This window comes from Gekko japonicus, unplaced genomic scaffold (assembly GCF_001447785.1).
Source record: "Gekko japonicus isolate JY-2015 unplaced genomic scaffold, Gekko_japonicus_V1.1 scaffold219, whole genome shotgun sequence".
Taxonomy (NCBI): domain Eukaryota; kingdom Metazoa; phylum Chordata; class Lepidosauria; order Squamata; family Gekkonidae; genus Gekko; species Gekko japonicus.
In genome coordinates this window covers 271,766-284,557 of record NW_015165241.1, presented here as the reverse complement: position 1 = coordinate 284,557, position 12,792 = coordinate 271,766, and the positions used below count along the sequence as shown (strand labels likewise).

Sequence of the window (12,792 nt, the reverse complement as noted above, 5' to 3'; positions counted from 1 at the left end):
GAGCAGAATAGTGTGGAGCAGAAACCAAGGTGTGAGTAGAAAGCTATTTGAGAAATTAAAGTCCTTCCAGCCCTAGCCCCAACTTGAGGGCTTCTGAGTCTTCAAACGGCCATGTCCACACATTTCCCTGCAGTCCTAAGTCCACCAGATTCAGACAAATGCTTTCTGAAGAAGGCATTCGAGACTCTTAAGATTCCAAAGCCAGCACCAAATACCAGATTTGCACACTTGGATAATACTTAGATATACAAGAGGTATACGAGAGTTGATGCTCTCCACAGTGTGTCACTTGCACCCATTGTGCCAGTTACCTCTTTGTGGCTTTTGCGTAAGTGAGCCAGTTCCTCTCTGAGGGACTCCAGCTCCCCTTCCAGCTTCATACGTAGGAAGTTAGTGTCATCTATCATTTTGCGCAGCCCATGGGTATCCTTTTGTACACTGTCACACACAGCTTGCTCAGCTTCCAGCCTGGAAAAAGTGAAAAGGGCAGGAGTTTAAAGATCACAATTCGGGGCTTAAAATGTGTGGCTGGCAAGGAGAGCTCAAGACCGATCCTCATGTTTCTTTCTATACTCAGGTGTACATGCATGATCATAAAATATATACACAGTACATGAAATACAATGAGTACATGCATGCAGAGCTAACTGTTTCTCTAAGATGCAGAAGTTGCCTGGCCTTCTAATGGTTACTTCCAAGCTTTCTAAAGATGCATGAGCTCCTGCCATATATAACAAGACTCAGATATCTGTGTATTTCCTTTTTTAAAATACCTGCCATTTGGTTCAAAAACCTCTCAAATCTGTTTACAAAACAGACGCAGCTGCCGAGTTAGTTGGTAGAGGGCGGTCAACTCAGTTCTGCTCCCCCACATCGAAGACTGAAAATGGCTTTCCTTGCTCCCCTGATGAGGAGGGGGAGTTTTCTGTGGGGATTTATGAGCGTCTTTTCTACTCCTGGCCAATAACCTATCTAGCTTGAAGTGCAAGAGTCAAAGCTGTTGAAAAGTATAATCAACCGTTTTTGCTGTAAGTAGCAATAAATCAGTAGTTGAATCGTTTGCTGCTTCTGTCTCAATCGTGGCTTCTACACTATGCGGCTCCCTTAAAGGGAAACGGCACAGGTTCGTCATCCGTGTTTAAACAAGCAAAACGGTTTGCAGTTGAAACTTTGGGGGGACAACATTCGGTGACTCAAAGTAGTCCCCAATCTTAGCCTGCTTTGGTGACAGATACGTCAAACCCTTCTCCAGTTCCTTTCCCCTCTTCTGTGGGAGCCAGTTTGGTGTAGTGGTTAAGTGTGCGGACTCTAATCTGGGAGAACCGGGTTTGATTCCCCACTCCTCCACTTGCACCTGCTGATGTGACCTTGGGTCAGTCACAAGCTCTGGCACAGCTGTCCTTGAAAAAGAGCCATTTCTGCCAAAGCTCTCTCAGCCCCGCCTACCTCACAGGGTGCCTGTTGTGGGGAGGGGAAGGGAAAGGAGTTTGTAAGCCACTCTGAGACTCCTTTGGGTAGTGAAGTGCGGGGTATAAATCCAATCTCTTCTCCTCTTCTCTTCTTTTTGTAGTTTCATGCTAATAGTGATTAGGTAAATAACAAAGCACCCTCCATAGAAAGCCGTGTAATCACTCTGGCGGGGAGCCCAGAAGCCAGAGTCAAAGATATAAAAACAAGGATAAGACACCAAATTTATTTCATCGCCAGAGAGATTCTTCCGCTAGGCACCAAACATCAATTAAAGACCTTAAAGCCTCCTCTCAACGGAGCTCACTCGGGTGCTGCCACACAGCACACAGAAAATTGGTTTCATGTCGAAAGAGCCCATCAACTTACTTATGCTTGAAGTCATCAGCTGCTAGCCTGGCATTGTCTATTTGCAGAAGCAGTTTGACATTCTCCATGTTTAGATCTTCGACCTGTCATGGAAAGAGACATCTTTATATGTATAATCAACATGAACTGAAAGAACTGCACCTTTAAGACCAACAAAGTTTAATTCTGGGTATAAGCTTCCATGTGCATGCACACTTCTTCAGATATATTGAAATGGATTTCCTCAAGCTTTACATATAGGTGGTGGGGGGGTTAGTTGCCAGGAAGGGATAGTTAGAGTCAAGATGCATAAGTAACTGGGTGATAAGTATAGCTGAGATTGGATTAAAGCAGTTGTTAAGATCTGTAAAAAGGTAAAGGTTCCCTTGCTCGAAAGCCAGTCGAATCCGACTCTAGGGTTGCGGTGCTCATCTCCGTTTCCAAGCCGAAGAGCCAACGCTGTCCGAAGACGTTTCCGTGGTCATGTGGCCGGCATGACTAAACACCAAGGCGCACGGAACGCTGTTACCTTCCCACCAAAGTGGTACCTATTTATCTACTTGCAATTTCTTGCTTTCGAACTGCTAGGTTGGCAGGAGCTGGAACTAGAGACAGGAGCTCACCCTGTCTTGCGGCACCCGGGTCTTGAACTGCTGAACTACTGACCTTCCACAGCCTGCAGTTCAGCGTCTTAACCACTTGAGCCACCGCAGATCTGTGGAAGATCTGTGGAAGATCTGTGGAAGGCAGCAAATTAGCATACAAATACCAAGAGTAAACAGATGTGAGAACTAAGTTTGAGTCCACTGGCACCTCCAAAACCAACAAAGTTCAATTCCGGGATTCCAGTTCTGGTCAGGGGACTACAAATTCTAATGTCAGGTTCAACAGTCAAACAAGTGGAGCACAGTCTTCCAAGAAGCATATACTTTATTGTCAGTACTATTGACAGGGCCGGCAGCGAGCCGGCCTTTAGGGCGTGGGAGGAGAGGCAGGGGCGCCAGGAGCGAAAGATACAAAGGGGCGCTCGGCTGCTGCCGCTGCTGCGGGTGTGCCCGCCGAGCCCCTCACCCGGCTCTGGCAGATCACATTGTCGCTCCCGGAGTCCTCCACGAGCGCCATGGGGCCTGAGGGCAGCTGAGGGGCGGGGTCGCCTCACTCTCGCCCGCCAGGAGACCGTGGTGGCAGCTTGGTGCTGGTTGACATCACTGCCGCACTTCCCCTAAGAGAGGCGCAGGAGAAGTCCTCCTGCCCCTCGAAGCCCGCCGTGCTGCGCAACCCCCCTGAAACCTCCTGCCTCCGTGCAGCCAAAGGGGCGTCAAGCAAGAGAATGTGGGCGGGGGGGGGAGGCGGCCGACGGCTGCTCCGCTTCAGGGGGGCTTCCATCTATAAAGGGAGCGGGAGGGAAATCTTCCCTGGCCAGTTTCCTTGTAGCGGGTTAAACGTGATTACTTACTCGGTAAGAAGGATCTCGAATGTTCTTAAATGCTTTGAGAGCATTTAAAAATGCAGCATTAATGTTAGACCCCGTCGCACTTCCTAGAGGAGGCGGGAACCCTACAGAGAAGCGGCTCTTTTGCAGTCCTGCCCGTGGCACAGGGCGCCCCCCAGTCCCCGGACAGGCCGCCCGCCGGATTTCCTTCGGGAAACAGAAAAGCACAGCGGAGGGCCCTTGAAACAACTTATTTGAAAGCCTTTGAAAGTCCACATCATGTTGCTTTTCTGTTCTAGCCAAGGCAACATGTTGGAGGGTTTCGTTTTTCCATTGCAGGGCTTTGGAAAGGAAACTCCCCCTCAGGTGAAGTATGAGAGTCGGCAGCAGGTTGGCAACAGAAGCTGATGCCGGGAGCAGGTCCCTCTCCACGGACTGCTGACCCCCCCAACAGACCTGAAGTGAGGCCGAACAGAGGAGCTCCAGGGAGGTGCCCAAGAAGAAGAGCCAGCCACGTCGGGAGGCTGCGGGAGTCTCCCAGGCCAAGGGAAATCGATGGGGCCTTTCTTTCTCAGCGTTTCCTGCCCGCTGGCGGCGGCCAGCCAGTGGCCGGCTGGGCGGGAGTGGCCCCTTCTCTGGCGCAGTGCTTTCCTCCTCCCTGCCCACCCGCCGCCGCCTTCTTTCTCGCGTCTCCAGGCCCTGCCGGGAGGTTGGCATCTGCGCTCGCCTAGAGCGCAGGACAACCTCGGGCCAGCCCTGATTATTGATCAGGAACACAAGCAGTGTTAGGAATGAGTCAAAAGGGAAAGCTTACTGAGATATACTGAGTTCAAACTAACCCCCCCACACACACACTTGTGGGCCAACCAGCTTGATTTCTGCGGGTGGGAAGGAATAACCGATGCAGCTGAGCTGGGATATGAAACCAGTCACACGGTTGATTAATATGAAGACACTACAACTAGACAGTGGTACAAGGTTACAGATAACAGGAGAAGCGATGCAGAGAAAGGAATGGGGCGTACGCTGGTCAGGCGGGTGCCCCCTCAGTCCATAAACAATATGGCAGTGTAGCTGACTTTCTGCCCACCTAAAGAAAAATCTCCCGGTTAGGCCAGGAGACCTCCCGGTTTTCCCGGGAACTCCCAGTGAAACTTTCGCAACGGTTTAGGGGCCCGAATATCCTCTACTTCCACCCATTCATGGTGCTGGGGTCCAAAATCCAACCACTCCACCAGGTAAATTATTCTCGATGCTTGGGGATCCAACAAAACCAGAGCACGTTTTAATAAGCTGAAATGAAACACACAATGAATATGGCGCAAATTTTTCGGGAGGTCCAGATCCACAGCCACCTCCTTAATGAGGCGTTTCACTTTAAACGGTCCAATAAACTTCCAACCCAATTTGCGGCTGGGGCGCAACACCTTAATGTTTTTAGTAGACACATAAACAGAGTCACCAGGCTGCAGAACTAAAATACAATTCCATGACATTTGCCAGAAATGGGCAATTTTGCAACACCCCTGTACATACCTGCTAATAGCAAATCTGACATCTATCAGGGGTCGGATGGAGCTGGGTCTCCAGGAATTTCCTGGAGAAGTTGGCATAACACTGTGTAGCGAGTCGCGCCGCCGCAGAGGGCCTCAATCTTGGCCAAGCAGGCCTGCAGCTCTTCAGAGAGAGAGGAAGATGGCAGGCAGCTGCGCTGGGCCACCGTCAACTTCAAAAAAACAGCAGCAGCAGCGTGACAACTTGACCAGGCCCAATAGGACCAGCCCCAAAGGTTGCCCTGTATCAGTATGGCAGCGGCGGGTCCTGGTTTCGGGGAAATTTCCCCCGTCGGCCGGAGGCTCCCAGGCCTGGAGAAGCACGTGCGTTCCTGGATGGCGCACTGCCCCAAGCAGACCCACGATCTTGCACCACAGTCAGCCCCACCACCACCCGCTTTCCTCACGGCTGACGGGGGAGGATTCCAGACGAACGGCCCTTTCCGTCCGCATCAGGGAAAGGGGGCGCCGGTGGTGGCACTCGCCGCAGGACCGGCCAGACGGGCACCGCCGATGCCGGGACTGAGTCGGAGCGCCCTGGGCCAGGCACGCACGATGGGAGCGCCGACTCGGGGAACTGCCCCGTCGCTTGCCAGCGCCTTGACTCCCTCCCTCGCCACAAAAAGAGGCCGGGACGAACAGAAACTTTCCTGAGTTGGCGCTCCCGTCGTGCATGCCTGGCCCAGGGGGCCCCAACTCACGCAAGTTTGTGCTACCAGAATTATTGGTGGACTTTAATTGGCTAGACTGGAGGCCCATTTATAGAATAATAATAAACAAATACAGAAGGAAACAACATCTGGCCTTATACTGTATATGTATTTAACATCTTATGTAAAAAATTTTTTGAATGTATGTCAAATTTGTAATTGGAATTGTGACCACTGAGGAAGGCCCTTTGAAGGGCCGAAACGCGTTTGGTTCAGTTGCACACTTCCGGTGATGTCAGGGGGTGTGGCATGAGTTATGCTAATGAGTTCCCCTAGCTCTTTTTCTACGAAACGACCCCTGAGAACACTGCTGGTTTGGCTAACTTCAAAAACATCACAAAAGAGTGGCTGAGGACTAAAAAGAGATGGTGTAAAGAAAGGAGCAAGGAAACTAAAGAAAGGGGCACACAGAGAGCAGGCTTGCCACCTACTCCTTATTTCAAGGGGCTGTTCCTTACTTGGCATTAAGACGACTTCCTTTTCAACAGTAATACATAATTAAAACATTGCAATGGAGATGGCAAATTGTAATAAGACAGTGGTAGTGACCTGGCGTACATATTACATCATTTTCTAAAGGCTTTGCACTATGTTCCTATTTTAGAGGTCTTCAGGCCGCAACCTTAGTGCAGAATAAAGTTTTAGTTAAAAAAAGCAGAGGAGACAGGGAAATGAGGGGGGCTGTAAAGAAACATCATAGAGCTTAAAATCAGGAAGGGTTTTACCATGGGGGAAATGGGGGGAGAAGTGATCAGAAAGCTGATCAAAAGTCTGTGGAGGGGAGTTGCTGAATAAATTGGGACACAGTTACCTAAAAAGCAGGGAGCCGAAGAGAGAAGTTAAGGAAGAAGTGCATATTAGGCCGAGAGAGAAGAGGAAATGTGCACCAGGGACCTGCATTCAGGTATCATAATCAAATAGAATTGGGGGGGGGGCTTTGTTCTTATCTTCGTTATAACTAATTTTCTAAAGTTAATAACACCTATTAAAACCCAGATCTCATCATCTTTATGGTACATGGCTTACAAACCACAGAAGAGAGGACTGAGATGCAGCGTCTCTTACTGTGCAAGTGTGGGGCCCTGCACTAGCCCAGCCAGGCTGAGATCTAGTGCAGGCCAAGAGTCTTCTTCCACCTCTCTTGGCACCTTGGTGTACCTTTGGAAATGTAGTCCCAGGATGCACCAAGGAGTGACCTGGGTACACCAGGAAGATCATCAGAGATGCTGGGAGAGGGAGGGAAGGAGAGGGATTCTTGGCGTGCACCAGCCCACCAACCCCTGAATAGGCAGGGACAGCCTGGCTTGCTCTACAAGGGGAGAGGGGGTAGAATGAGTAATGAAAAGTGAAAAAAATTCTAACTGAAAATGTAAAAATAAATTGTGCACACCTCTACTGTGCACTATTTGCAGGAAGGAAGTGGTCAGGGTTGTGAAGGTTAGAATCTAGAAGCCCCTGATAGGGAAATTCTGCTCATTGTGCTTCCCACTGTCACTGTAGTTTTGTGACCTGGCAACCTAAATGAAGCAGCAAGGCTTAAGAAACAGAAGACAGAGTGAGTGGGGAATAAATTCTACATTTTAATGTGAACTGAGGTTTTTATGGGCTCTTTTTGTAGCAGGAACTCCTTTGCATATTAGGCAACACACCCCTAATGTAGCCAATCCTCCAAGAGCTTACAAAGCTCTTCTTACAGGGGCTACTGTAAACTCTCGGAGGATTGGATACATTAGCAGTGTGTCGCCCTAATATGCAGAGGAGTCCCTGCTACAAAAAGATTCATTCCATGTAAAGCTTCCTCTGCCTTTTCCCACACATTAAACCTCTATTAAAGGGGCAGGACACTACCACACACACACACACACAGGGCTGATGACCATCCTACTACCAACTGGATGGAAAGCCATGTCAGCGTGTCGGAAGCGCCAGTAAATACACAAACCAGGTTGGCTGGTGCTGACTATACACAGTGGTTTTATTTACAGAGATATTTACACACAGTCCTGCTGCACTTATAGACTCCAAATCACCAGGTAGTCCAGCAAAGTGCTCCGCGTACAAATCCATTCACCAGAGTGAATAACTGCTTACAGACCGTACACAATATATACAACACAGCACCAATCAGAGTCCAGTGCTGACTCATGGTGACATCACTTAGGCTGATGCAACCTAGATGCAATCCTGTACCTGGTGACATGTCATATGACATCTCAACTGTCATCCCAGATCAGGATGGTCTACACCATATACCACATCAGGCTGTCATCTTGTCCCCATACAGAACAGTATGCCGTCAAGCCATAGTCTACTACTTAAGAGAAATAATTATGGGAAAGTTTTAAAAAACTGTTACTACAAGGAACAAATACGTGTTAAGACTGGTTCATTACTAAGAATCATTTGTGGTCCTCAGTTATTTCTTTGCGATGATCAACTAAAGCCACATTGAAACACTGGCCTTTAATGGTTATCCCCATAGATAAGATCTTACGATTTGTTTATTCAGAAGTAAGCCCAATTCAGAAAGGTTCTGCTTATAATTTTTGTTTTCTTTTACAACTCAGTTATGCCCAGTAGCCACAGCATTCATGAATCAATTGATAATCATAATATTTGTTCTTAGTGAAGAGAACTTAACTACTACTTTTCTCTTTGCAGCCAAAGCAATTGTTTATTTTCATTATTATTATTATTATTATTCTCTCTCTCTCTCTCTCTCTTTCTCTCTCTCTCTCGTACTACAAGCATGCAATATGGAATAAAGGTATAGTAAGCATTGATGATTGTGGACTCCCATTCTAACTGGTCGAAATTTGAAGCATTTCCCAGAACTGGAAAGAGATTGGTAAATCAGGGCCTTACGCTGTTGTTGGGGAAAGTACAGTGGTCGGGTCTAGAATCACAAAGCCAAGAGCACAGAATCACAAAGCCAAGGGCTTGATTTCCACATACAGTTTCTCAGATATGAGAGACTGCAGGCTAGAACAGGGAAACCATTAACATCATGAGTCTGAATATGAACCACGTACAGTTGTTTTTTGTTGTAGGAGAAGCAGGTACATTGCAGAAAGGAGGATTACGTGATCTTTCAAGGAAGTTAGCTCTACATTTAGGGAGTGTCTAGATCCTTCTTGCGCATTGTTTGGACAGACAAAGAAACCAGGAAGAAAGGGAATTTAGAAAGGGGTTGTTTGTTCTCAGGGGGAGCCAGAGGTGGCTTGTTTGCTTTACAGGGGAAGCAAGAAAGACATTTGACCTCATGTGTAGTGTATCATCAGCTATCAGCCACTGCACCAAGGCAACTGTGGCTTCTTCATAGTAATGGGTGGAACTCTGGCCTGTAGCTAACATGGGGCCCATGGGGTTCGGCCCCTAGTGTTTCTCCTGGCCTCCTCCCTCCCGGGCTGCCCCCAAAGTGCTCTAACTTACCACCTGCATTGTCCTTTCATTTAATTAGCTGGTGGGCCCCCTCTCCAAAAATTCCCTAGCTACGGGGCTGGTGGAACTTCTCCCTATCACATTTACAATTGCTGCCATCAGAACCCATCTATCTAGTAGAGCACATTGAAAGACAACAGTGGGAAAAGAATTCATGAATGCAGCAACATTATATACAAGCAGAAATCCTAGGAAATAAAAAGTTGGTCAGGCAACCCAACCAGGTGAGATCAGAATCCAAGGAAGTAAATCTCTTCCTCTTTATTAGCAGCACTGGGGACAGGAACGAGTGGCTACAGCAATCCTTTGAGATCTGAAAGCCCTGTACAGATTATTATTTACAGGGGTAATTTTTTAGAAAAGATCTGTAAAGATAACATACCATGTTCATAGGACAAACTGATAGTCACAAATTTGACACCTGAGTCCCGCTCACACGCAGAAGTAGCCGCGCAAGAGGCATGACTGCCGGGCGGATTTTAAGGGAACGATCACACGGAAACATCTGGGAAGCGTCCCGCACCCATCGGCAACCTGTCTCACTCTGCCGAAGACACGGAGTTAAAAAATACCTGAGAAAGTGCAGTATCAAATGGGTTGTGATGGGCCACAGACGGAGTTTCCCATGTGATTGCTCCAGCACGCTCTGACTGAGTCACTGATCCCTCAATGAAGCGTGCCGGAAACACATGGCAAAGGACGAAAAGAAACACCCCCCTTCCCCCTGCCACTGTGTCTGATTATGCAGTGGCGGTCAAATTACTGCGGCGCAAATAGGCTTGCTTCCCCTCTGTGTTTTCTGCCACGTGTGACCGGGACCTAAGAAAGGCAACACAGAAAAGCCTGCAGAGGAACATTTTTAAAGTTTTCCTGGATGTTCATTTACAGGAGTCTTGTTTCCGCCTACATGCATGGCTGAAGTCTCTGAGCCAGGGCAGAATACAAAGCAGTTGCTGTGCACTCGATTTCTGAGCAATGTACAGAGTTCAGAGTAGCAGCAATCTTCTTCTGACTTCAAACTCATATCCTACAAGTGAGCACAAGTCCATTTTGAGGCAATTCAGAACAGTGCTCATAGCTATGACCCCAAAGAAAACAGTTATGCCACCTAGGATTTTATATACCTTGCCATCTTAGCACACTGCTTAGAAACTCCAGAAACAAATTATTAATAACAATCACATAATGCCACCTAGGATTTTATATACCTTGCCATCTTAGCACACTGCTTAGAAACTCCAGAAACAAATTATTAATAACAATCACATAATTAAGTTTATGGGAAATGACTACAGTTTTGTGCATGGTTAATATCTGCTCTTTACCTTCAACTTGCAAAACACATTTGGCTTCAATAAATGATCTTCAGACAGCTGAAATACAACTTTTAATTAACAATGCAAATTGGTTTATTTTTTACATTTTTTAAAAATTACAATCAAATCAAATATTCTCTGAATCCCCTATTACCCCTTCTCCTGCTCCCGCAAGCATTCTCTCATGCCATATCCCACCTATCCTTCCCAATTTCCCTTCACCTCCCCTCCCCAATGGTTGGCATGTGTTGGTATGATTAGTGGCAAACCTACACAAATAGCCTCATCTAAGTACAACCCACTTGTTAAGATATAACAATTTTAAAACCCTGTACTTAAATGACTCTGAATGTGTTTGTTCTAATTGATGTTATTTAAATGAATTCATTAGCTATAACATTAAGATCAGTTTCTTGAGAGATCTGATTCTGTCCATGAAGAAGAGCCATGTGATTCAGCCTTGCCAGTCTCATGCTTGACTGCAGAAAGGTCTTTATTCTAGGAAGGCACGAGAATGACCATTCTGAGGGGCAGGAGGAAGCAGGTACGGTAAGACCTATTCTGATCATTTTAGCTAATTCTGGTAGAAGCTGATGCGGACTTCTTCCTTGTTCTCCACTGAATAGATCCATCACATCACAAAGCTAAAAGTTTAACCTTCTGCTCCCTTGCAATATTCAAAAACATATCACGATGAAGCTGTAGTCTGGCAGCATCCAAGTCAGTTTCGTAAAAGTTTTGAATGTATGTACTATCATCCTCTCCTATGGCAAACTTTTCCATTTTGCTCATGCCTTGGGACTTTGTTGCCAAGTTACTACTAAGAGATCTGCAAAGATTTTTGGTTGTGTCTTTGCACTCTCTAACAGCGTTCCGTGTGCCTTGGTGTTTAGTCATGCCGGCCACATGACCACAGAAACGTCTTCGGACAGCGCTGGCTCTTCGGCTTTGAAACGGAGATGAGCACCGCAACCCTAGAGTCGGATTCGACTGGCTTTCGAGCAAGGGAAACCTTTACCTTTACTTTGCACTCTCTAGATTAATAACTAAGGGGTTTTTTTAAATATCCAGCACATATCAATCCTTGAATATGTATGGTGTCTGTCAGAAAAAAGGTATAGTTGCTAGTATTTGGATTTTTGATCCTCCAAGCATCTTCCAACTGTAACATTTCCATATAAACACATTTTTGGGAAGTTTGCCTACTTTGGTTCCCCCCCCACACACACCCATTTTTTATCCATTGCCCCATTCATGTCTCCGATGAACATTATCTCTCTTTCTTGAAAATCTAAAACAAACTGGAAAACATTTTCATAATTTTTTTCTCCTGCATTGTTTGGAGAATATATTGTTGCTAGTGTGTAAATCTTGCCTTCTGGAAGTCTCATTTTCAAAATCATAGATCTTCCTTCAGAGTCTCCTAATTCTTCTGCAACATATATCATAGACTCATAGAATGCTGGAGTTGGAAGGGATCTTGCAAGTCCAGTCCCCTGCCCTCTGCAGGAGCAGAGTAAACATTTGTAAATTGTTTATATAAACGGTTACTCCTTTTTTAATTATAAATTCTTAATAAACACACAAATACATACTAGCAGAGAGGAACAAAGCCCCACAGAATCCTGGAAATTGTGATAGGATACAACAGGAAAGGTGGGCAGTCTTGGGCTTCAGCTGCCAATATCGGTGTTCCCTCTAAGCTGAGTGAGTGTGAGCTAGCTCACCGTTTTTGAGGCTCCCTCCCGGCTCACACATTTTTGCCTTACCCCAGGAAGGATGGCTCCAGAGCAGACTGATTGATGCAGGAGCCAAATCTCTAGTTCACAGCTTGAATGCCAGGAGCTCACCAAGTAGCATTTTTGCTCACAAGACTCCACGCCTTAGGGGGAGCATTGGCTGCCATCCATTTTACTTGAGTCTGTCAATATTGCCTGGCACAGATTGGGGTGTGTGTGTGCTTGAGCCCCTCAGCACCCCCAAAGTTTACACCTCCTATGCCCCAACCGTGCCTCTACCGTCCCCAGGGGCGATCGGAGCCGCTCACCTGCTTGCGCAGTTCGGCCAGGGGCCGCTCGCAGGCCTCCCAGTCCTTGTGGCCGACCGCCCCGGCCCTGCGCGCCCGGGTGGCGGCGATCTCCTCCTCCAGGGCCCGGTTGGCCGCCTCCAACCCCCGCACGCGCTGCAAGTAGCCCGCCAGGCGCTCGTTCAAGCTCTGCAGCGCCTCCTGCTGCCGGCCCGGGCCCAGCAAGACCGGGTCCCCGCCGCCCTGGCCGAGGCTGGCTCGCGCCGCAGGCAGCGCCGCGTGGAGGCGGGACAGGGAGAACCAGGAGTCCGAGCCGCCGGAGCTGCCGCGCAGCGAGCCGCCGGAGGAGCCCGGGAGGAGGCGCAAGGTGCCCGCGGACAGGGAACCGCTGCGCGGCCGAGCGAAGGACGAGGCCATGGCGCTCCCCGGCCCGCTGGGGGCCCCCCACCCCCGCGGCCTTCTTATAGCCCCCCGGCATCCTCATTTGCATGGCCAGGTA

At 48.0% G+C, this 12,792-nt stretch overlaps 1 protein-coding gene across 1 annotated transcript in view; it reads right to left on the bottom strand.

Moving 5' to 3' along the window:
- Positions 1-12,710, bottom strand: part of LOC107109410 (keratin, type I cytoskeletal 18-like) — a 19,901-nt gene extending 7,191 nt beyond the window's left edge. The window contains exons 1-3 of the mRNA XM_015410022.1: positions 12,315-12,710; positions 1,837-1,919; positions 312-468 (exon numbers count right to left, since the gene is read on the bottom strand). Coding sequence (XP_015265508.1) covers positions 312-468; positions 1,837-1,919; positions 12,315-12,710 — 636 coding nt within the window. The remainder of the gene's footprint in view (positions 1-311; positions 469-1,836; positions 1,920-12,314) is intronic.
- Positions 12,711-12,792: the final 82 nt, after the last annotated feature.